Raw genomic sequence first — 26,819 nt, forward strand, 5'->3', positions numbered from 1 at the left:
ATGATTACACATTTACATTTTGGGGGGTTTCTCCCTTATTCTCTCTCATTTTTCCTCTTCCAGAGGAAGAAAGTGGAGGAAAAAATTCAAATGGGCAAGAGTCATAGAGTTTGAGGCCAGTGGGGACCATTAGCTCATCTCGTCTGACTTCCTGAATGACACAGGCCATAGATTTCACCCAGTTTCCCCTGCTCTGGATAACTGCTGCTCTGCTCAGGATTTACATCAGTGTAGCCAAGTGCAGGATTGGACCCTGATTACATAGTACAAGGATAACTTCATCCCAGCTGCCAGCAAAATTGAAGCTCCAGGTTGAATGGAAGAGACCTAATCCTACATCCACAGAAGTCAGTTGAAAGTTCCCTTTAACTAATGGTGCATGATATCTGAATTAGCAACACTACACAGCTGTCTAAGGCCAAGAACCAAAATAAAATAATAATAATAATAATAATAATAATAAAATCCATTGGAAGCAGTAGTAAGGGAATTTTAGCTAAGAAGATAATTAAACTTATTGGCAATTGGAATAAGATATCTTGCCCTTGGAGAGGAAAAACTTTTTTCTGTTTTTTTTGAAAAACAAAAATATTTTTATTTTCGTTATGTTGATAAACTGGAAATTTTTGTGAAAAATTTTGAATGCAACTCACATTTTAATGTCAGTCAATTGTCAATTTTTTTTCAAGAAAATACAGCATTTTTCGAGGAGGATCATATATTATCAAGCATGACACTCTTCATGTTCTCTTGTTTGAACCATAGAGCTGGAGTGCACAACTGATTCTGGGCTTTATTTTTTTTTTAATTACATTTTTTAAATAAGAAAATATATAGCAAGATATTTTCCACTGTACTTAAACACCCACCAAAAAGAAAAAAAAAATAGTCACAAGACGTGTAATAAAGCCAGAATAGCTACGTCACCAAGTATATCCCTGCACTTTGTTACTGAATGTTTTATCATTGGAAACAAATTTAATTCTAAAACAGTCAGAGCAAAATAATGGGCCAGATAGCACAATGTATGACACACATAAAGTCAACCTCATATATATGAATATTAATAATGTCCAGCACATATACATCTTAGGCTTTTATAGTGCTGCCCTTCACCACAGAATTTGAATACCTTCCATGTAAAATCAATAGCTATAGGGCTTAGCAAAATCCCTCTTGGACTTCATGGAGTACCTGGCCTGTATTAATAAGGGGCACCGAGCTTGATTATTGCTGTGAGAGGCATCATTCAACTGGACATTAATAAAATATTTCAAATATATCTGTGTGGAACAGGGTTAACCTGGAATCTATGCAGTATCTGTGCATTGAGGATTTCCAGAACGACATGTCTGCATATAACTTAATAAATGACATTCATGTATTTTAGGGGAATAATATTTACCAAGATAATACGGGCCGGTTGCTTCTTTATATTTAAGGGATTCATTGAAATAAGTGGTATGCTCACTCTCTCTCTTTCACCTGCTTACATTTCCAAAAAGGATGGGCAGGGGCACTGCTGAGAAATGTACTTCAGAGCTCTTTATCACTTCCACTCTTCTTCTAATTGGTTTCCAGCTGCAGACTATCAACAGGTCAGAAAATGTCTCAGCGAGGAGTAGAACATTCAGAGAACAGTTCCATACCTCTGAACTCACTCTAAGAAATAAGGGATAATATTCATAAAAATCAAGGACAATGGACCCTGGTTAGGGAAAAAATATCTTTGTTAGGGCAATTGAGATGCAGAGTTAGCAACTATACACTCTGCTTCCACAACACTTATAGTGGTTTAGAATAATGATAGCATTTTAAAGCATTTCATTGCTACTCATAGACTTTAAGACCAGAAGGGAACATCATGCTCACCTAATCTGACCGCCTCTGGCCTACCTTCCGATTGAGAAGCCCCAGTGACCTGCACATCACAGGCCACAGAACCTCACTCACCCACTCCCCTAACCTCTGACTGTGTTACTGAAGTTCTCAAATCATGATTTAAAAACTTCAAGTTACAGAGTATCTGTGAGTTTATATCCATTTGTTCCTGTGTCAACACTGGCACTTACCAGGGAGGGTGAGGAGATATTTAAGTTATTTATCCCTCTGATGTATCACTGCTCTACAGCCAAAATGCTTCTGAAATAAATGTAGTCAAACTTTACTAATTCGGGGTCACTGAGAACGAAAATGATGCTTAAAATTATTGATTGGCTCTAGTTTTCAAGATATGCTATTAGGTCAGTATATACGACCCTTGACTTGGGAATGGCGGAGGATAAGTGAGTTATAAAGGGAAGGGATCTCAATTTAAACTAGAAATGACTAAAATACATCTTTGACTGGATCTATGAATAAATCTATGACTAGGTTTGGACAGTACTTGCTTTTTAGGCAAAACAATGAATGATGCAATCTGAAGCTGGTATTGCATCATACATGATATGAATTGCATCATGTTATTCCTAGAAGTCATGGATGATGCAATCATAACGAAGCTTACATCACTCTGCTGAACAAATTGCCCTATATCAGCTCTAGAAATCATACAGTGTCGTGTTCTCTTATTTGTCAGTGTTTGATTTTGCAAAGGGACACATTTCTGTTTAGCCAAAGTGAGCAGAGATGCCTCGTACTTGTGTGAACAGTGCAGATAACTTCTGCTATGTTTGTGGTGAAGTGACTTTTGCATCACAAAAGTGCAGTATAACCACTATGGTTAAGAAAGCCTATCACCTTTATTTTGGCTGCAAAATTGGAGATGAGGACAAGAGGTGGGACCCACACATATGCTGCAACACTTGTGCACCAAATCTTCGCCAGTGGTTGAACAGGAAAAGGAAATCTATGCCTTTTGCAGTGCCAATGATTTGGAGAAAGCCAACAGATCATACCAGCAATTGTTACTTCTGCATGGTGCCTCCAGTTGGGAAAGGTGTGTCAAAGAAGAAAAAGTGGACTGTGCATTATCCAAACATTCCATCATCTATACGCCCAGTACCCCACGGAGAAAGACTACCGGTTCCTGATGCACCAGAATCATTCTCACTTGAGTCAGACGAGGAAGAGGAAGAGGATGAAACTTCTGGTCCTGAACCATCAATGTCACAGGACCCACATTTTCTCCCATCCTCCTCCTCTGAACCACACCTCATAACGCAAGGTGAACTGAATGACCTTGTCAGGGATTTGGAACTACCCAAGAGTAAGGCAGAGCTGTTGGGCTCCAGACTACAGCAGTGGAATCTCCTGGCAGGTGATGTTAGGGTTTCCATGTTCCGTGACCGTCAAAAGGATCTTGTCCCATTCTTCTTCATGGAGGGTGATCTTGTAGCCTGCAACAACATCGATCATGTGATGGCAGCCCTCAAGGCATACAAAAGCCTTGGTTGCAACATGTCACTAAAGATACATTTTTTGCACTCTCATCTAGATTTTTTTCCACCCAACTGCGGAGCAGTGAGCGACGAGCATGGCAAGCGATTTCACCAGGACATTGCAACAATGGAGAAACGCTATCAGGGCAAATGGAGCCCATCAATGCTTGCAGACTATTGCTGGACAGTGACAAGAGATGCTCCATTTAATGAATACAAGAGACAAGCCAAGAAGCGCCAAGTAGACACTGAATAGGACTAAACTATGTACATAATAGTTTGCCTTTTGTTTCATAATAAATTTTATTTATATAACCCTTTTGCTGATTTTTAAAGTGTTACATAAACAGGACAGGTGAAATATTATCATGTAAAGCAACCATAAACACATTAAAAGGTTTTACAATTTATGATTAAAACTCTACTATCTACACAATATACATAGACATAAAATGTAAAAACTTAAATATCTTAGAAACTGTAGCCAGTTGTTTTAATTGTCATATTTGAATTCAGCACATCAAAATACATAATAAATAGCACATTTTATCTCTGAAGCAGACAACTTCTCAAAAATTGTAGACCAGTGTTATAGAGCGCAGTCATATCTCCCTTCAGCATTCATTTGACTAGGCTAAACAAGCCAAGCTCTTTGAGTCTCCATTCCTCTGATCATCTTAGTAGCCCATCTCTGCACCTGTTCCAATTTGAATTAATCTTTCTTAAACATGGGCGACCAGAATTGCACACAGTATTCCAGATGAAGTCTCAGCGGTGCCTCGTATAATAGGACTAATACTTGCCTATCTCTACTGGAAATATCTCACCTGATGGATCCTAGGAATGCTTTACCCTTTTTCATGGCTGCATCACATTGGTGGCTTAGTCATTCTGTGATCAACCAATAAAGACAGGCCTTTCTCCTCCTCTGTCGCTTCCAATTGATCAGGTCCCAGCTTATAGCTAAAATTCTTGTTATTAGTCCCTAAATGCATAACCTTGCAGTTGGCACTATTAAATTTTATCCCATTTCTATTACTCCAGTTTTCAAGGTCAGCTGGATCTTCTTGTATGATATTTTACTCCTCCTCCATATTGACAATACCTCCCAACTTCGTATCATCTGCAAATTTTATTAGCACACTTACTTCTTCTGCCAAGATTAGTAATAAAAATGCTAAATAAGATTGGTCCCAACATCAATCCGTAAGGAATTCTACTAGTAGCCTTCCTCCAACCTGATAGTTAATCTTTCAGTATGACCTATTGAAGTCTCCTCTTTAACCAGTTCCTTATCCATCTTTCACTTCTCATATTAATCAACATCTCCAATTTAACTAATAATTTCTCATGTGTAGAGAGGTTAGCCGGTGCTCGTCTCTCTCTGGGGTGGTGGGAACCCCCACCATCCCACTAAGTTCAGGATGAGGCCTAGCAGGGAATTAGTCTGGCCACAGGAGTCCTCCACGGCCTTTGTTAGGGCAGAAATAAGCACAGTTAGTCGTAAGCCCAGGCCCTTGGTCAGGGCAGGGCAAGGGTGAGTTAGGTGCTCAGGCCCTCAGGCAGGGACTGAGCAACAACAGTATATACAAAGATAGCCCAGGCCCTAGGTCCGAAGGCTTGGGAGAGGGGGAGACTGCCACCCACGAGTTGGGTGGCAGGGGGGATGCAGGCCCTCTCACTCCACTGCATCCCAGCCCGGGGCCCTAGCAGCATCAGAAGACCTGCGTCAGTGGGGATCCTGGCTGCAACACACTGACATGGGTTCTGGCAGTGTCACAGCCTGACTAGGATTGGCTGCCCCTGGACTAGTTCCAGACTCCCCCTCTTGAGGTACCTGGGTCAGGGTGGTGTCCTCATGGGGGTCCAGCACCATGGGTTCCTCGGGATCACTGGTGGCAGGCAGGCTCGGCAACTCCTCCAGGTAGCTGGCCTGGGGCAGGCCCTGCCAGCACTTGGGTCCACTGCAGATCACTGGGGCTTCCCAATCAGAAGGTAGGCCAGAGGAGTCTGGTCTCCACGGCGGCTGCTCTCCCAGTGAGCTCCGGGGTCGGGCCTTTATACTTCCTGTGCCACACCTGATTCTCTGGAGGGCGGGCTCAGAGTTCCCTGGCTCTGCCCACTTTGGTGTCCAGAGGGGCTTGTCTTTCTCTGGGGCGGCAGGGACCCACACCACCTCACTACACCTGGGAATCTGGAAATCCCTTACTGAAATGCAGATAGATTAGACCTACTCAATTTCCTTTGTCTAAAAAATCAGTTACTCTTTCAAAGAAGGAAATCAGGTTGGTCTAGCATGATCTATCTTTTGTAAAACCATGTTGTATGTTATCCCAATTACTGTTTACCTCTATGTCCTTAACTACTTTCTCTTTCAAAAATTGTTCCAAGACCTTGCATGCAATTGATGTTAAACTAACAAGCCTGTAGTTTCCCAGATCACATCCCCCTCCCCCCCCTTCTTAAAAATCTGAACTATATTAGCAATTTTCCAGTCATAGGGTATGACCTCTGAATTTACAGATTCATTAAAAATCCGTGCTATTGGATTTGCAATTTCATGTGCCAGTTCCGTTAATATTCTTGGATGAAGATTATCTGGGGCCCCTGATTTAGTCCATTAAGCTGTTTGAGTTTGATACTTCCATATCCTCATTTCCATTAGCCACCCTGCCATGACACCTAAGCTCCTCATTACCCTTATTAAAAACGGAGGCAAAATATATACAGTATATACTCGTTCATAAGCTGAATATTTTTGGTAAAAAACAACAGAGGGTCCTGTGGCACCTTTAAGACTAACAGAAGTATTGGGAGCATAAGCTTTCGTGGGTAAGAACCTCACTTCAGATGCAAGTCCAAGAGAACCAAGAAGTGAGGTTCTTACCCACGAAAGCTTATGCTCCCAATACTTCTGTTAGTCTCAAAGGTGCCACAGGACCCTCTGTTGCTTTTTACAGATTCAGACTAACACCCCTCTGATGTTTGGTAAAAAAGTGACGCATCAAAGAGCGGGCTTTGGCTCATAAACGGGTCTACACCAAAATTTGATGATTTTAAACTCTATGGAATCATTGAATTTAATATCTAATACATTGTCGTTTTGTTGACCTGGAGAGTCTGCAGGTATGGAGCCCCTCAGTTCCCTGTGGCTGCGGTTTGCCGTTCCCAGCCAATGGGAGCTGCGGGAAGTGACGTGCCACTTCCCACAGCTCCCATTGGCTGAGAACGGCAAACTGCGGCCCCTGGGAGCTGAGGGGCTCAGTGCCTGTGAATGCTCCAGGTAAACAAAATGTCCCGACCTGCCAGCATCTTACCCTGATGGCCTGGGAGCCAAAGTTTTCCAACTCTGCTTGGCATTTGGAAGTTCCCGCTTTATCCCTACACTTTGTGACCTCCAAGAGGCAGCTTTCCTCACTGCTCCATCCCATCTACCATTCCTTTTAGGCTTTCTGCTTTCTATTAATCACCTGTTTGAGCTGCTTGCTTATCCAGCTTCAGCTTCATCAGCAACCCCTACCTACATTTTTCCCCTTGCATAGGATGCAGGCTTCAGATAGTTTCTGCAACTTTGACTTAAAGTAATTCCAAGCCTCTTCCACATTCAGATCCTTGAGTTCTTCAGTTCAGTCTACTTCCCTAACTAATTTCATTTATTTTTTGAGGTTTGCCATTTTGAAATAAACAAAAATAGATCTGCAACTCAGGTCTTTCCATCTTTCCATTTAGCTTAAGCTGAATTAGCTCATGATCACTTGTCCTCTACAACCTCTATACTTCTCCTCTATGAGATCCTCACTACTCACCAATACCAAATCTAAAATGGCATCACTTCTTGTAGGTTCGGCAACTATTTGAGAAGACATCTGGTCCACAGTATTATTAGTAGTACTTGTTCTCCAATCTATATCTGGGAAGTTAAAGTATCCCATATTCACACAATTCCCAGTAGTTTTCATTTCATTAAAAACATTAAAGAGGTCTCTATCCCTATCCAGATCAGATCCTGAGGGTCAGTAGCATACTCCAAGCACTGTCCCATGGAAGCCTCTGGTAGCTTTCTTTCCCAAATGATTTTGATGCAAACAGACTCTGTTTCATTCCTCATTCCTAATTTCTTTACAGTCTACCTCATCATTAATATACAATGTTACTCCACCACCTTTACCTTCATTTGTGTCTTTCCTGGATAGTATATAGCCTTCAGTCCCTGTACTCCAGTCATGACTACTATTTCTCCCTACTCAGGGGGGGGTCCATCCCATGAGAACAGTCCTCTGCCCATGAATGCCTCCCAGTGTTTGAACATCCCAAAGTCCTCCTTATAGTACCACTGCCTGAGCCATCTGTTAATCATCAAAATCTTGTCTCCCCTTTGTTGTCCTCCTCTAGAGACACTGAAGATCACCTGAGCCTCCATTTCTTTAAGCCTGGCATAGTCTCCTTTGTTGTGTTCCAACAAGGACCTAGTAGTATAATTTGTTCTCATGTGAAAGAGAATCAGTGGATTCTCTTCTGCTTCCATTGGGATCCTCTTCAGCCTCAGGTCCATATCCCGTATCTTAGCTCTTGGCAGACAGCATACCCTTCAGTTCTAGTTTGCATATCAATTCTAGCTCAGCAGTCTCTCGTTGGAGTCTGTTTTTGAAGTTTTTCTGTTGTAATATAGCCACCCGCAGGTCTGTCACTGAATGACCAGACAGGTTAAAGTGTTCTCCCACTGGTTTTTGAGTATTTTGATTCCTGATGTCAGATTTGTGTCCATTAATTCTTTTGCGTAGAGTCTGTCCAGTTTGGCCAATGTACATGGCAGAGGGGCATTGCTGGCACATGATGGCATATATCACATTGGTAGATGTGCAGGTGAACGAGCCCCTGATAGTATGGCTGATGTGATTAGGTCCTATGATGATGTCACTTGAATAGATATGTGGACAGAGTTGGCATCGGGGTTTGTTACAAGGATAGGTTCCTGGGTTAGTGGTTTTGTTCAGTTATGTGTGGTTGCTGGTGAGTATTTGCTTTAGGTTGGGGGGTTGTCTGTAAGCGAGGACAGGTCTGTCTCCCAAGATCTGTGAGAGTAAAGGATCATCTTTCAGGATAGGTTGTAGATCTCTGATGATGCGCTGGAGAGGTTTTAGTTGGGGGCTGAAGGTGACAGCTAGTGGTGTTCTGTTATTTTCTTTGTTGGGCCTGTCTTGTAGGAGGTGACTTCTGGGTACTCATCTGGCTCTGTCAATCTGTTTTTTCACTTCAGCAGGTGGGTATTGTAGTTTTAAGAATGCTTGATAGAGATCTTGTAGGTGCTTGTCTCTATCCAAGGGATTGGAGCAAATGCGGTTATATCTTAGAGCTTGGCTGTAGACAATGGATCGTGTGGTGTGTCCTGGATGGAAGCTGGAGGCATGTAGGTAAGTGTAGCGGTCAGTAGGTTTCCGGTACAGGGTGGTATTTATGTGACCATCGCTTATTAGCACAGTAGTGTCCAGGAAATGGACCGCTTGTGTGGATTGATCTAGGCTGAGGTTGATGGTGGGATGGAAATTATTGAAATCATGGTGAAATTCCTCAAGGGCTTCTTTTCCATGGGTCCAGATGATGAAGATGTCATCAATGTAGCGCAAGTAGAGTAGGGGCGTTAGGGGACGAGAGCTAAGGAAGCGTTGTTCTAAGTCAGCCATAAAAATGTTGGCATATTGTGGGGCCATGCGGGTACCCATAGCAGTGCCGCTGACTTGAAGGTATATATTGTCCCCAAATGTGAAATACATCAACCATACCATCAGGGGCTCGTTCACCTGCACATCTACCAATGTGATATATGCCATCATGTGCCAGCAATGCCCCTCTGCCATGTACATTGGCCAAACCGGACAGTCTCTACGCAAAAGAATTAATAGACACAAATCTGACATCAGGAATCAAAATACTCAAAAACCAGTGGGAGAACACTTTAACCTGTCTGGTCATTCAGTGACAGACCTGCGGGTGGCTATATTACAACAGAAAAACTTCAAAAACAGACTCCAACGAGAGACTGCTGAGCTAGAATTGATATGCAAACTAGACACAATCAACTCCGGTTTGAATAAGGACTGGGAATGGCTGAGCCATTACAAACATTGAATCTATCTCCCCTTGTAAGTATTCTCACACTTGCTTCTTATCAAACTGTCTGTACTGGGCTAGCTTGATTATCACTTCAAAAGTTTTTTTTCTCTTAATTAATTGGCCTCTCAGAGTTGGTAAGACAACTCCCACCTGTTTATGCTCTCTGTATGTGTGTATATATATCTCCTCAATATATGTTCCATTCTATATGCATCCGAAGAAGTGGGCTGTAGTCCACGAAAGCTTATGCTCTAATAAATTTGTTAGTCTCTAAGGTGCCACAAGTACTCCTGTTCTTTTTGCGGATACAGACTAACACGGCTGCTACTCTGAAACATGTAGTATTTTGGTAAGATTTATACTTTCGGTAGCATGCAACACACTAACAATGACAATTTGTATGTAGAATGGTAGAAGTTAGAGATGGAAAAGGCCAACTGACTCATCTATTATATCCTTATGTATTATACTTTATATGGTGTTGATTGTTCAGTATATTTTCTAGTCTAGTTTTAAATCTCCCGTTTTTCTCTTGGGAATATATTCCACAGACACAGATCCTTGGGTTATGATTTTCCCTCTAGTATTGTGAAATACTCTTATCTCAATTACACAAGGAGCCAACCCCAGTGAAATTAATGAAGTTTCTCCAGATTGACATTAATGGAACTAAAATCAGTCTTCTCCATTCAGCCTAAATTGCCATTTTCTTAATTTCAGTCCTTTGTTCTTAGGTACATTCCTTCGGACTACCCTAAATACTACTTCTCATTTGTTGGCACTAACACTCTTCATATTCTTGTAGGTAATTACAATTTCCTTTCTTGTTTTCTACCTGAATAAATAAAGGCACAGCTGCAGTGGCTTAGTTATGTCAGTATATCATACTCCAGTACTATAATAATCATGGTAATACCAATAGAGAACATTGGTACACAACTGCCTAGTTAGTATGCAGATTTGTAATGGCACATAATTGTATCTTTTCAAGCAGCACCTAGAGTACTGTAAGAAACATTCCTCGTTTTCCCTCTTGATTTTTCATGGGGCTCTTAATATGTAACAATAAGTGATGACTCAAACGTTGCAGATAAAGGAGAAAATGGTTTGAGGAGTCCCATTCAATTTGTTTTTCCTCCTTCATATTTTTGCCTATTTAAGTGGAATTTATTCTAAATCCAATTCTCCAACTGAAATATAACATTCAGAGCTACATTGATCCCTGTATACTGAATGTAAGAAATAAATACAATTCATTAATTCAAGCATCGTAATTTACATCCTCAGTCACTATATAACTGTAAACCCTGTGGATCTACAAAAGAAACTAAATGCCCTTGTAATAATTGTTGAGGCTTTAAAGTTTTTAAAACCATGCAAAATCCTATATTTATTTACTTGGTAAATTTAATCTTAATTTGCAGTTAGGAAAACTTTTCTAAAAGTTACCTGAAAAGGAAAATATATTGGGTTTGTGACTTTAATTTTTTTACTTCTTCATGATTTATAAAAGAGGCTTATATATTTTGCTTTTTAAATGTGTTTTTACTTTAGCTATATCAGGAAATAATGCATTGTCTTCACTGTTTTTTGCTGGAGGGCTTTGCAAAAGAATATAGAACTGGTGCGGGAGCTTTCCCATCCTGCACATTTAAGGAGTTGGGGCTTGAATCTTTCACTAAGAAAACTTTTTTTCCCTCAATAGTTTATCAATCATTTGAGTTAATTAAATATTAATAAAGAGCAACAAAAATTTAAAGAGTCTAAAATAATCCTTGTTCTTTCAATTTCACTCATTACGGTTGATGTTATAATCCTACTAGTTCTTGAGTTGGCAATGGTGTCTTCCAGGAAATACAGTTTAGACAAGATTTGATTTTCTAATATAATAAAAACAAGCAGCAAGGACAAAAATACATAATGAAAAGGCACTTTTTCCTATTTATAGATCACTTAATAAAGCAAATGGAATATACACTGGGAAACACAACAAAATATATTTAGTTAGGAGTCAGGACAAATACTAGGGAAATATGATCCTAGTTCAGCAAAGCACCTAAGCATGTGCTTAACATCCAGCACATACCCATAACCACTTTCATAGTATGAAATATCTCCCTAATGCTGTCAAAGCTCTTCACAGGCACTCTGCACTCTGGAGTTGTTGCTCCACAAGCGAAGTGGGCAGGTGTCTGCTGAATTCTTCTCCATCAAACCCATAGGTCAAAGTAACAGCAAAGCAGCACAGCTTACTGCCAGCAGAGTTTACAGTATTTTATACTGCTTCCTTGTCTGTGCTATAGACCCGTTGCCCAACCCGCATGAGGAGGATTCCAGAGGTAGCCCAACCCATAGTCTGAGAAACATGGTCCCTTTCAAATGACCAAGCAAATGTATTTAGTCTCCATTACATATTTTCTTTATCACTATTGTCCATAGATTCCAAGGCTAGAAGGACCATTGTGATCAAGTGTTGCTTAAGCTCATTCTCTCCTGTTACTCAATCCTGTCTCACAATGCTTATTCTATAGTAACATAAATTTCCCCCCATGATAACAGATTGTGATGTCAAATAAAAATATAATTCTAACTTTACTGCAGACTCAAGTTAGAAAAGCCAAGTTCTGAGAGAAAGAAAAACACAGAAGTGGTAAACAGATAAAATAAAGCTTCTCAAGTTTGCCTCAGTGTAAGAAGTCCTTCATAAATGCAAATCAGTGTCCAACATTCAATGCTTTAGTTTAAGAGCTCAAGATCATTCATGGTATTAAAATCCTTTTTACCCACATGCAAATCCTCTCTCAGAACCTTCTGCCTAAAGTCCAGCTTTAGCATATATTTAAACTAAATGCTTTCAAGAGCTCTCTGTAGGCCTTTTTATGTCTTACTACATCTCTCCTCCCACATCAGGATAAATTTCTTGTTGCTTTGTAGAGGCAAAGAGCAATTCCCTGAAATCTCTATTATATTGCTTTACTTCCTCAGAGATCTGTTAGAGCTATTTGCTCTGACTTTGGAAGTTAGTCTTATGCCCCTAACCCCTTGTGAATATTTTATCCTTCAGGATGTTGTAATAATACTTAGTAAAAGAAAGGAATGTGATCTAATAGGCAACACATGGTCAAGAGTTCTGGACTCTATTCCTGGCTCATTGTATGACCTTGAGCAAGTCATTCACACTTCTCTGTGCTTTTGTTTCTCTCATAATTAAAATGGGAAAAATAATATATACTTATCTCACATGGGAGTTGTGTGGCTTAATTCCTTTATGCGTGCAATGCACTTTGCAATCTTCGGATGAAAGGTGCTTTAGATCAGTAAAAATGGGTAAGTGTAACTGTCCCCATTTTGTAACATTTGATCAAATTTTTTTAAAAAATTCTCTTTCATTGTGACAATTCTCTGGATACCCAGGTCTGCGAGTCACCTTGTTATCCCCTGCCTCCAGCAAGAGGAAGTCTTGCCTGGGATTGGTAGATATTAGCTCCCAAACATCATCCATCTGTCAGCCACTCAAGCACTCCCTTCAGGGCTATGTCAGCCCTGTCTTCACTTGTAGGTTAACAAGAGGTGCACCCCAGTCTCTGAGTCTCCTGGAAGCATTTCCCTGTTATAAGTTAGCCCAACACAAGCTGCTCACAGAAATCCCAGATCCTCTCCTCCCCAGTTTTACCTTAAATCACTGTTTTTGTATAATACACAGCACTTGTGAACACTTAAAACAACAACAAAAAAAGGTTTACTTAAGAATAGCGGTTCCTCTAGAAATGAGAAAGTGTGGTAGAAACAAATGGTTACAATACAAAACAAAAGCATAAAATGTGAACTAGGACCTACACGTATTAATCATAGAAGTTACCTTTCCTACCTTATAAAGTAGGTCTCTCTCCCTCTCCCTGCCCCCTTCCTCCCAGCCAAAGTTCAGTCTATTGCAGAGGAGACTGGCTTTCCAGGAACCAGGATCCAACCTTTCATAAAACACCCCTTCTCAACAAGATGTCTTCTCAGTGAATGAATGAAAAGTGTCTTTCTCCACCCTGTAATATAATGAATCAATCTTTAGTCTTTATTCACAGTTCAGGCAATTCCCTGTCTGCTATAATGTTCCTTTTTTCCTCCAAGTGGCTTTGATTGTTTGCAGTCATCTTTGATAGGTTTCCATTGACTCTTCTGGGATGGGGAAAGGGTAGAGAATAGATCCTTGCATGAAATCACTGGCTCACAAGGGACGGGTGACAACTCTCTCTCACTTGATTGGGCCATCTCTGAGACATAGGATCCTCTTTTGCTCCATAAGTTGTAGCTTTCAATATAACTGTACTATTCCATAATTATTGCCAGTACACACATCTTACAATGATTATGAGTATTGATAAATTACAAACTTTCAGTAGATACCTCACATGTGACCATTCATGGATAAATACCATTAAAGTGGTGTATTAGGTGCAGTGAGTTTGTCAGGTCTGAGTCAGGAGTTGCTTGAAAAAAAACTGTGAACCATTTGCTAGTTGGCACTAAGGGACCTCTGTGTCACAGTCATCCCTTAGATTCCATCAAAAATAGTACTGAGCATCACCAGCCTCTCTGATGGAAATAAAGGGTAGTCCATATAAAAGTTACTATAAAGGGAGAAAGAATATTCTGGTTTGTCAGGAAAAGTATTACATTATATTGGCATTCTGGAGATAATCCTGGTAAAAAAAAAAATCAATGTGTGAAGTCCCACCATCATCAGGGCAGTTTGAGAACTAGACATTTATTCACAACTCTCATTAAACAATATGGGATGTTAATTAAAACATAAAAACAGAATAAAATACTATGAAATATAAACAGAGCAAAATCTTGGACCAAAGACTGTCTCCTATATCTAACCTAACAGTGGTTCTAAAATGAAAAGCTTCTGAAAGAACATCATTTGCCAGTGCTGAGAGACGTCTCAAGGCAGATGAATAGGTGGAGTGGGTTCCACGTGTTGGGATGCAGTATGTAATGTAATGGGTGGTTATGACTAGGGCTTTTCATCTAACATACTTTGAGAGGAAGTAGGTATCCTCCTCTGCAACTGCACTTCACCACAATCCATTCATCTGAAGAAGTGGGTTTTTACCCATGAAACCTTATGCCCAAATAAATCTGTTAGTCTTTAAGGTCCTCGCTGTTCTTCACCACAATTAAATTTACTAGGCTGTAGCTTCACAAGTAATTTAGATGGAGACAAAATGAGCTTGTGGAAGGTGGAGTTCCCACCCTGCTGAACACAGGGTAATCCAAATCCTTCCTGGGGTTCACTTTTATTAGTAGCAGATAGCTACAACAAACTCTATACCTTGGCCTACACTTTCTCTCCTCAAACCCGTCTCTTCCTAGTAGGACCGCCTATGTCCCACTCCTACTTCCCCATATTCGGGGAAAACATGCCAACTCCTCTTTTATACTGGTTAGAGTTAGAAAAAATGAACCTGTCATTATGAAGCAGAAGCAATTACCCTGCACTTATGCAGGGTCTTAGAAAGTGTCTGACTTTTGTTACAGAGTCAAGGAGAGATTAAAAATAAAAAGGTTTACACAGAAACCTATAATTCTTTGAATACTCTTAAAACATTAATGTAAGATGCACATTACAAAAGATCCATGTAAGGTCTAACAAATAGGCTTTAAAATTTGATAGGCCTGTGGAGCTCCAGGTGTAGGCAAATTAAGAGGATTTGAAGGATTTTCCAGCTGAGCACATACTCTGCCTGGCTAGTGTTGTCTCTTGAGCCTAATACCAAGAGCAGCCTTGTTTATATTAAATATGTTCTTTTTGTCTAGTTCATGAAATAAAAATAACAACCACTACGTTGTTATCTGAAATTCTCAAAAGAGTAGCTATGGTGCTCATTCACTTACCTTTTTAGAGGGGGGGATGAATTAGAGGCTGGTGGCTAAGTTAGATCAAGCAGCCTTACCAGTGTGTACTTGTAAGATGGTGTCAGGACTGTGGACTCATGGGCTAGAGAACTCACCTGGGGTAAATCAGCATAGATTGATTTATTTCCACAGAGCTACTTCAGTTAGTAGGTTAGGATCTGCCTTCCATGAAGGATTTTATACATCAAGAAAGACATTCCTGTGGAAGATATATGGAGTTTGAAGATTTTCAACTCAACTGTTTTTGTTTGTTGAGGTCTTTTTTTGCTTTTCTATTTTATCTAGCTAATCTATTATTTTTCAAAGTTTCACTGTGGTACCTAAATGCTGTTAGAAGTACTCAAAGTTACAAGTATCAGAGGGGTAGCCGTGTTAGTCTGGATCTGTAAAAAGCAACAGAGTCCTGTGGTACCTTTAAGACTAACAGATGTATTGGAGCATAAGCTTTCGTGGGTGAATGTGTCAGATGCGTCTGACGAAGTGGGTATTCACCCACAAAAGCTTATGCTCCAATACATCTTTTAGTCTTAAAGGTGCCACAGGACTCAAAGTTACAAGTACTCTACTTAATTATTCAGTCTGGTAATCCAACTCAGGAAGCCTAGTTAGTCTAATGCAGAAATGTTTATGGTCTTATGACCAGGGCAGAGTCAAGAAACCTGGGTTCTATTTCCAGTTCTGGCACTGACCTACCATGTGACTTTAGGCAAATTATTTCACCTCTCTGTCATTCTCTCTCTTTCCCATCCTTTATCTGTCTTGTCCATTTAAACATCTGCTTACCATCACTTCAGATATTTAAATACAGTGTGTGTGTTGGGGGAGGACAAAAATCATATTGAACTTCATTTCAGTAATTTTATTCTTAAAAAAAGTCCCAATCATAAAATATTTGTAAGAGTCCTTGGGATGATTACATCTTTTTAAAGTGGCACATTGTGATCTTAGATCTATCAGGGGCCAGCCTGCAGCAGAGCTAGTCCCCTGGCAACCTAATAAATGCAGTTAACCCTGATAGAAACTGTCCAGTTGACTGTGCCATGATTGGTTGCAGGAGACAGCAGGATGGTAATTAAGCTCAGTAGCAGCATCAGTCCAGCATCCCAATTGATCACCTTTTATGGTTACATAAGGGCTTTGATAAAGAAAGGAAAAACGGTTGTGAAATTCTGATTTCTTAAGGTAAACAAATTACATTACACTCAAACCATTAGGCCAGACTGACAACAACTCTGTCACTTTTAATATACATTGTGACATTAAAAAAAAAGGGGGGGGGCAACAGAGGAGTAACTTTCACATTGTAAAGAGTCTGAAGAAGCAGCTCCTGAAGGGAAGGCTGTCTTGTTAAAATATTGTAGAGCATGAAAGGAGATGAGATCCTAAGTCTTTTATATACATATGGTTCCTATTCATTTGATTCTCCTTTTTAGGGTGTAATAGACTTTGCCAGGAGTTGCATCTGCACTTTCTGCAATGTGGATGGAGTTTGGAGTTGTTGGAAGGCGAGGACCAACCTCTCAAACCATGGCTAGGGTGTGGAAGATCTCCCTTCCCTCTCATCAGTTGATATTGGCTGAAGTAGCCACTGCAGCCCCTTTCCAATGGTTGTACGGGTTACTGATGCCCCCACGCAAACATGAATTTGCAGCACTTCTATGGAGCTGCACCAAACCCTTCCGCATCCAGCTATAACCCTTTCTGTGGCATATTGGATGTGCAAAGCACCCACGTATGGTCATTCCGTCAGCAGATTCCCAATGCAGCCCCTATGCAGAGCTTAAGGGGTCGGGAGGCATTTTGCACCCTGGCTGAATTTTGCCCTTTTGCACATATATCAGAGGAACTCAAATCACTATGGGCCACACACTTCCACTCTCACTCACAGAGTAGCACTTTACTATGTTATTAGTCCCACTGAATGACGTATGGAGTAAAGTACTATTAAGTATGAGGAACAGTGGCAGAATCTGGCCCTGTCTAAACATTAATTAAGCATCACACCACCATAAGAGAAAAATATTTTAAACAAGTAAACTGAGGCACCAAAAGACTAAGTGTTATAAAATCCTGGAGCACAGACTCCCAGTTTTATTCTCTAATCAAAGCAGAACTCTACTTTGCCACAACTAGAATTGTATGTGCTGAATTTGTTACTAGGACCACTCATTTAAAATTTAACATGTTAAACAGTATTGGTGAACACAGGACTCCCTGTTGCTTTTTACCAAGATGGATGTGCACTTAGCTGCTTGTTCATAGATAAATGGTACTGTCTCATTCTCCTCAGGGCTGGCTTAGTTACCTTTCTTGGAAGCCAAATACATTTTTAAAGACTCTTCACACAAGATGAGACACAGACTTTCCATAGGCAAGTAATTAAGAATATTAGCAGCATGAATTTTAAAAGAATCAGTAATCTCTGCATAAATATTTTTCCCTTTTGGTAGGAAAGCCTTGTTATAGGCTTAATTATCACTGACAAAAAACACACAATTTCCTAGGGAAATACTACCTACTGATATCACAGAATTCAGTCCTGCTGCAGAGCTAGGAGGTATGTTCTCAGTGCACTTGTAATCGGGTCATTATCACCATGGTTCTGAGTCTTAACTGACTGAAAATGGTAGGCAGTTGTCTCATTAATGCCAAATGTTATAGTTTATTTCTGGGAATTGAAAACCCTGCTGCCCAGGGAAACCTGTGCTGTGATAATCCTTGGAAACAAGGCACTTGAGAATAACCTGCCTGCCTCACATCAGACTGGTTTATGCACCTTTAGTTCTTGATACTTGGGGTTTTGGGTTATTAGCCAGCTTTGTTCTGTAATATTTTTATTATGTGAGCTCGTGTTCTTTGTGGACAATAGGTATGGTATTTATAGAACAAGAGTGAAATCAAGATGCTTTTCTTTCATCTTCCACCACTTATAAATTAGTCTTGCCACTGTAGTGTGTTCTTTGCATTACACTGCATGTATTATCCTCTACTGTTTATAACTACCTTATACTGTTTACCTTCAGACTTAACAGTTCCCATGCGTAGCCTTGACAGTGTATACAATCACAATTCTACATCTGAAAGACAATTACATACATTTATTTTCCCCTCCTCCCCCAACCTTGATGCAATCACTGGAATCATGCTGTCATCATAGAAATCAATGGCAACACTCATGCCAATTTAGGTGGCAGTGGGAGACTCAAATGGATTCAGTTTGGACCATTTGCTGTCCTTGTAGTCATCTTTGTCATTAAAATAACGTGTAAAAAATGAACCACTTGCACTTGGAGAAATATACCAGCAAACAGTGGAAGTGGCTTTTGTAAATGACTATAATTTCATTTCCCTACTATTCCAATTCTTTTTCAGGATACACCCTCTGTTCAGTAGAATATGTATATTTGTAGCAGGAATTTATATAACTACATCAATTTGATCACTGTTAACAAGCACCTCTAGAGAGGTAGAATTTTAGGCAGCTTCATTATTGGCCTTTATTCCTTATGCACAACAGTGCCTGACTTACATTTTAATTTCACAATACAAGTCGTTCTATGCCATGTGTAGCATATTTTGCATGTGGTACCTAAGAATTGCAGGGTGAAGGGTTTCATCAGAGGAAAGCTCTACTTTTTCAAAAGTCAAAATGACATATATATAAAATCAATATAAATTTTAGTGAAAGAGTAGATTGTGGGCCAGGTCCTCAGCTAGGGTAGAGTGGTATAGCTCCATGGATATCAATGAAGCTACACCAACTGAAGGTCTGGTTCTGTGACTTTAGGCACATGCCTGAGCAAGGGGTAGGGCATACACTGCACCAACTCAGGCAGCCTGGGAAGCACTGTGACATGGAGACACATGTCCAAGTCACTTCCCTGTTTTGTCCTTGTTCCAGAGAGGAAAGAGAGTGCTACTAATTGTTTCTGGCCTATACTTGCAGCACATTAAAACACTCCCTGTGAGCCAGCTCACCTGTACTCCCCTTGCACCTATTTGCAGGTATGCAACCCAAATCACAATCTAGCCCTAATTATTTGGCCACACACACAGGGTTTGTTTTTGTATCGGGGGTAGCCATGTTAGTCTGTATCTACAAAAACAACAAGGAGTCTGGTGGCACCTTAAAGACTAACAGATTTATTTGGGCATAAGCTTTCGTGGGTAAAAACCTCACTTCTTCGGATGCATAGAGTGAAAGTTACAGATGGTTTGTTTTTCTTTTTTAAGTTTTGTGATTGGTTATAAGCACTGAAGTCAGAGGTAATTTATGGATAACTATTTTGCACTTCCCCACCCAGACTTCAGCAAAGCAACTCCTGATGCTCCCATAATCAAGTCAGTGGTAATGCCCACCTATATTGAATTGCCTTGAATCATCCATCTGAATGACAAATGAATCTGCAAGCAGGAAATGAGAGTCTGTAATGGTACTAATTACTAACCTTCCTTAGTCCGATACCTCAAGAGAGCCAAACAGTAAATGAGAATGAATAAGCATTATACATTTGGTCACATAAATCCTACTTTTAAAGTTACATTGTAGGGGCACCTTGCCTTAAAGACAAATGGGTTCAAAACCAACAGTTTAAGAATAACACAATGTGGAAAAGGGTCTTTAAAATTATTAACCGTAATAATTAAAAAATAGAATAAATAATACAATAATCACGGTCTCCACTCTTCCTTGCATGAGCGGTTGCCCTGGTTATCATCTGGTGTGAGTTTGCCTTATTTTACATAGGTTCCCTCCTGCCCATCTTTTCTCATACAAGGATTCCCATTCACTAAATTAGGACTCCTCACATGGGTAAGGATTGCTCACATGAGAAAGGGGTTGCAGGAAACAGAGGCCTTGGATTGTAGGCTTTGCAGGTGAGTGCACGGGGGGGGGGGGGGGGGGGGGAAGAGAACACAAGGAGCCAGGGGTCATTCACTGTTCCAGACCTTGTGCTTCCTGAGCCCAATCCATGTAAGTCTTTGTGCTGGTTCCGGACCACTAAGCAGAAGGACTGAGAAAGTCAGTCACAGCCTCTGGTGCTAGATAATTTAAAGGGAGTATAGAGGGGAGGGGTGTCCAGACCTAGCCTCACTACCATGCTCAAGAGTATAGCAGAGTATGTGTACACTGCCCATAGGAGCATGGCTCTCAGCCAGGGTAGGCAGACACATGCTAGCATAACCAGGAGTTAAGTGGGCTTGTACGCTGGTGGCTAGCCTACAACATCCATGCTATTTTTAGCATGCTAGCTTGAGCAGAGTAGCATGTGTCTACGTACCCATGCAGGGAGGCACACTGCCAGCTGCAGTGCAGACATAACTGCAGAGGGTCAATGCTGCATACATTCCTGTTGTGCTTCTGAAGACATTGAACCTGCCTCCAGACCCAAAGGACCTCAGTCTCCATTGCTCTGAGTATAAAATGGGCATAAGCAGCTAACAAATCAGAATAGCAGTGTTTTTTATATTCACTTTGCACAGGTGATAATCAAGTGCAATGCCTTTCAGAATGACCCACAGCCATATCTACTTTGCAGGTGATGGTAGTGGTTCACAGGCCAGTACAGAACAAAGTGTCTGTGAAGAAGCATGTAAATGTAGGGGACTACACGTTATTTTTAAAATTAGCAATAGGAAGATAAAGAGAACCTTCTAATTTTTACAAGAGCTTTTTAAAGTACAATATTTCTCCTGCTTTAAAGACTTCACCTGAACTGACAATATGTAACTGATTTATCTAATGCATTTGATTATGACAAAGTTCCTCCACTATCTTGGTGGGTCCTGCGCTTATTGGCGGATTTAACAGGACAACAACCTCGTCATAGGTGGAGGGTTCGTTCTGGCTTACCCAGGCACGAAGGTCTGGTGGTAGTCCCCTCATGTATCGGTCGATGACCAGAACCGCTAGTATCTCTTCCGGACTATGTTTGCAACCACTTTCGTGCGAGATGGATGAGGTCATACAATTGGGACCACGGGGTTTTGTTTTCCTGGTACCTCCAATCGTGATACTGCTGGGCCCGCACTGCTGTCGTTACCCCAGATCTGGCCAGGATCTCTGCTTTCAGCTGGGGGTAGTCTGCCGCAGCCTCTTCAAGCAGATCATGGTAGGCCTTCTGGGCCTCCCCACACAGGAATGGGGCAAGGATGCCAGACCACAGATCTCAAGGCCAGGCCTCCCGTAGGGCTATCCTCTCAAAGGCCAGAAGATATGCCTCTACATCATCCTCCCGTGTCATTTTCTGCAGCCAATGGCTGGCCCGTATGAGCCGCATCCCATCGTGGCAGTGATTCAGCTCTGTAAGGGACTTTACCTGGTTTACCAGTTCCCACAACATAGCTCGGTCTTGAGCAGCCTGGTTCATCAGCAGGCGATTAGTCTCTTGCTGCAATCGCACTGCCTCCTGTTGAGCGGCTGCCTGGACACGGGTAGCCTCCTGCTGGGCCACCGTAGCTTGTATCAGTGCCCGCACTACATCATCCATTGTGGTGGGAAAAAAAATAAACCCTCTCCCTTTTTTTTTGTTTGTTTTTTGTTGCTGTTGTGGGTTTTTTTTAATCACCCTCCTTCTTCCGCCACACTGTGCGCCCCAAGATCCCACCCCAGACACCAGTGTGACAAAGTTCCTCCTCTATCTTGGTGGGTCCTGCGCTTATTGGCGGATTTTCTTGCCTCAGAGATTCACCATGTGGGTTGGGGAACAGCCCAGAAACCTTCCCCTCTGGAAGAACCCACAGTCCAGGTCAATTGGGAGGTTTGGGGGGAACCCAGGCCCACCCTCTACTCCGGGTTCCAGCCAAGGGCCCTGTGGACTGCAGCTGTCTATAGTGCCTCCTGTAACAACTTCATGACAGTTGCAACTCCCTGGGCTACGTCCCCATAGCCTCCTCCAAACACCTTCTTTATTCTCACCACAGGACCATCCTCCTGGTATCTGATAACGCTTGTGCTCCTCAGTCCTCCAGCAGCACACCGTCTCACTCTCAGCTCCTTGCACCTCTTGCTCCCAGCTCCTCACACTCACCCCACAAACTGGGGTAAGCTCCTTTTTAAAACCCAGGTGCCCTGATTAGCCTGCCTTAATTGGTTCTAGCAGCTTCTTCTTAACTGGCTCCAGGTGTCCTAATTAGCCTGCCTGCCTTATCTGGTTCTAACAGGTTCCTGATTACTCTAGTGCAGCCCCTGCTCTGGTCACTCAGGGAACAGAAAACTACTCATCCAATGACCAGTATATTTGTCCTCTAACAGACTCCTGTACCCTGGCCAGTTCAGGGTCCTTGTGTTTTGCTTGGAGGTTTATATTTGAAAGAGCTCAAAATCTTAAATTGAGCAGACGCTACCAAGTTTACACATGGCTTCCCTTCCCCTTCCTGCAACCACACATTTCAAATGGTTTTAATACAATGTCATAAAATGGTCCAGGTTCACTCAAAACCTTTTACAAAACCCACTGGTCTGGGTCTGTCACATTATTTTAAGTGTGGATCTTGAAATCAAGTTTCCCAACCTCGTAAGTTAGGCGCCTTCTCCAAGAGCTCCTAAAGTAACATAGCTGGGGTAGATTGCAAGAACAGTTGTTTGTATTACTTTTGTTCTAGCTTCTTCTTTCTCTTTCTGCCTGCTCTCAGATGGAAAGCCAAACAAACTCCAGAGCCTAGTTCAATACTGCACCTGATATGAGCTTGGAGCAGGACTTGGGTAGGGGAAGAAGGTAGCTTTACACAACCTTTTCACCTTCTCTATCCCAAAGGTGTTGGTGGCTTCTTTGGCCTCCCTGTGCAGGCTAGAAAAGTTTGAGATGCTGCTCAAATTGCCAACAGCCCCTCTGGCCTAGTTCAGCATCATAGAATAACTGTAGTACAGCAGCATGATAGCCATGGCCCATAACCCCGGCACACCTCCTTGCTGGGGAGCTCTTGCAGTGGGGTGGCACAGAGACAACTACACCTACTGAACCTCTAACAGCAGTGGAATCCCCAGAGGCTGGGACTGACAGGTTTACACTGGCAGAATTGGTGTAAAGGGGCCTCAGTAATGAATTAGGCTCCATAAGAATCAGGGGTTTTTTTTTGTTGTGTTCTGACTTCGTATTCATAGGTTAGGGACCCCAACTAAAATAAAACAATCCCCATTGTAAAAAAACAAACAAACCTGAATTATACTGTTTTATTTTTGTCTTTCAATGCCTGTAATTAATTAAGAAAAGCAAAGTCCTAATTGCTGGAATTAACTCTACTAACTGCACTAATGTCTAAAGAAAAAGTGGTAGTGTGCATTAGAGATTGAAAACAATTTGGAAACAAAACAACCTGAACTTTTGGCTCAAATGGAAATTGCACTTCAACTTACTTTTGGTTAGAAGGAGAGTTCAACTTAATGAACAAGCTAACAGTTCTTGTGCATCAAGATGTCAGATGGAATTGGAAGTAGAAATACCCAGGGGAACAGTCTCAGACATACTGGAGACATCACAAGAATAGTTTTCTCACAAGATTCCTATCCTCAGTTATGGATTCAAGGCTCGATTGTCAGTTTACAGTCAATCCCATAGGGAGGGGCAGGAATCATTGTGTTGCCCCTGAAAAAGCTCAGGTGGTGTTGGTAAAAACTAGCAGTAAGTTACCAGCTCCTGTGTGCAAGGAGGAAATGGGGCAATTGTGACTCCTTGCCTCAAAGGGCTACTGCTGGGTATCTAAGTTAGGTACTACCCTTTACACAGAGCTGGGCCTGAAGTCACGATCTAGCCCTTAACATAGTTTTACAAAGCTTAGAAAATATCTTCATGTTACTGCATAAAGCATGCAGAATTACTCACTTTGGCTGAGATTCTTTTCATAGCCATTAATTAAATAAACTTCATGTCCCCAGTCCCATCTCTTTCCTTCCAGTGCTTCAGCCTCACACCCCATCACACAGCCCCATCTGGAATTATCGTGCTTTGATCAGTTCAGCTGTGATTTGACTTTGTAGTTAGACATAGCTGGTGCCTCTGATTACAAACAGCTTGAATTTCTATAGGAGACTGGCCTTATTTTAGATCATCTCCTAATTGAAAGGCATCCAACAAGTTCAGGAGCTTTTGTAAGAACACTTCATAAAAGGTAACACTAGAGTTCAAAAACCGTATTTTCTCCTAAGTTACGTTGAAATAAATCAGGAGCCTATCCACTGAAGTCAGTGGAATTAGTCTTGTGTAAGACTGGAATGAGTAAGATCAGAATCAAGCCCCACATCTCTAGTGCAGGGTTTGCTACAGCTTTGCGCACTGGTGTGAGAATTAAATTTGGTGCAAGCTATAGTCTAACTTATAGTGAACTCACATTAACACTCAGCCATGAAGAAATGTAACATGCCTTAAGTTCTTGGGCTGATAAAGCATATTTTAAGGAATCCCTTGCTATGGAAATGACACCAAACATTATAATAATACTGGTAAAATATGTGTAGCGATACTTTTACCTGATAAAATGAGAGAATATTGCATTGTCAGCGTACAAAATGTACAACCTGCTGATTTGGATGGGAATTTCATTAAACAAACTCTTAACGCAGTAGCTTGTTTTGTATAATGTAGCAAATGGTTTTCCATTCCCTTACCATTAGGTAACAGAAACCCGGACTGGTCCTCTTGGCTGCAGTAACTATGACAACCTAGATTCTGTCAGTTCTGTTCTGGTTCAGAGTCCTGAAAATAAGATTCAGTTACAAGGTACGTAGGTGCAATTTTGTTATTTTTTTATGGAACAGGGGATATTTATTTTCTCTCTTTTAACCTTTGCTGCCCTCATAAAAGGTCATTTCCCTATTTTTTTGTCCAATAAGCACATTCTGGACAAAGTGAAGGAAGTGTCAGTAACTCCTGTTGTGTTTGCACTAGAAACAATGTCAGTACTGATCAGAAAATAATGTAAGTCTGTTAATATTTTACAACCTTATTTAGCAATCAATCACGTATGCACTCTTTACCCAGCCAAAACTTCCAAAGTGTACACTGAACAGGAAATGACATTTAGACCCATTTTTACATCCTGGCTCATTTTGTGTAGTCCCAATTGAAACTGATGGGACTATTTGAAGAGTAAATTTAGGCCAGAGTTTTAAAGGTATATAGGGTGCCTAAAGATGCAGATGGGCACCTGGAGCCAGATTTTCAGAAGTATTTAGTTGCCTAGTGAGATTTTCAAAAGAAAATAAGCTTGTTAGGCACTTACTTGCAATTAAAATCAATGGGCGTTAGGTACCTATCTGCTTCTTCAGGTGCTTAAATACACCTCTACCCCAATGTAACGTGACCCGATGTAACATGAATCCGGATATAACGTGGTAAAGCAGTGCTCCGGGGGAGGGAGGTGGCGGGGCTGCGCGCTCCGGCGGATCAAAGCAAGTTCAATATAACGTGGTTTCACCTTTAACGTGGAAAGATTTTTTTGGCTCTCGAGGACAGTGTTATATGGGGGTATAGGTGTATCTTTGAAAATCTGGGCTGTAGTGCCTATGGCAAAAGTACCCCAAAAGGTTATGTGCCTAAGTCCCATTAAAATCCAGGAAACTGAGGCATCTATCCTGCATAAGAACTTTTGAAAATCACATTAGGTGCTTATGTGGATCTTTAGGTGCTTAAATGCTTTGAAAAATCTACTCATGCCTAAAACCCTAAATCAGCAAAGGTGGCAGAATCTAGCCATTAATCATTGCTTTTATCAGTTACACAAGGGGTACTGTGTATAGATGCTCAGTATTATTGCAGCTAACAGACCCAATTGTAGTTGCTTTACTCATCTGAGTAGGCCCAATCACATGAGTGGGATTACTTGGTGTGTAAAGGAAGCAAGATTTGGCTCATTTTGCAAATTAAGGCTCCAGCCCAGCAAACATTTGCTGCTAATGCAATATCTACATGTGCAAGTAGCACCCCTAATTTCCACTGAGATGCTCAATTACTACTTGTATTAAATGTTTGCAGTGTCAGGCCATAAATTGGCAAAATATAATATAAAAAGTGTTTTTCAGTTTTCAAGATAGACTATCAGGATTATTTTATCTCCCTGTTGAATATGTCCACATTCTTTTTTCTCCTACATCTGTCTGGCTAGCTGTTTATGAGTACATTAAGGACAGCATAGATTAAACATCACATGATTTTTTTTTAAGGCATAAAACAATTGGATAGATGATGTTATTTACTTGGGGGCTCACCTCCTCCACTGTGTCTGCAGAAATAATCTGCCATTTTGGAATGCTCTTTGATCACACATATTTTTCAATAAAATAAGTAGAAAAGTGGTTATTATGTCAATCAAAGACAGATTTGATACATGCCGTTGGGTTACCATTAAAAATCATAATGTTATTGCTACTTAAACTATTTTATATTTAATGTAGTCATGTTGAACAAAGGCTCGGGA

The 26,819-nt window shown here is 41.1% G+C and overlaps 1 protein-coding gene across 10 annotated transcripts in view; it reads left to right on the forward strand.

The window, feature by feature from the left end:
• BRINP3 (BMP/retinoic acid inducible neural specific 3) overlaps positions 1–26,819 on the forward strand; it is a 317,033-nt gene that overhangs the window by 200,372 nt on the left and 89,842 nt on the right. For all 10 annotated transcript variants that reach the window (XM_005290689.5, XM_065554443.1, XM_005290684.5 and 7 more), the window contains one exon: positions 25,018–25,123. In XM_005290689.5, coding sequence (XP_005290746.1) covers positions 25,018–25,123 — 106 coding nt within the window. The remainder of the gene's footprint in view (positions 1–25,017; positions 25,124–26,819) is intronic.

Source organism: Chrysemys picta, chromosome 8 (genome assembly GCF_011386835.1).
Source record: "Chrysemys picta bellii isolate R12L10 chromosome 8, ASM1138683v2, whole genome shotgun sequence".
Taxonomy (NCBI): domain Eukaryota; kingdom Metazoa; phylum Chordata; order Testudines; family Emydidae; genus Chrysemys; species Chrysemys picta.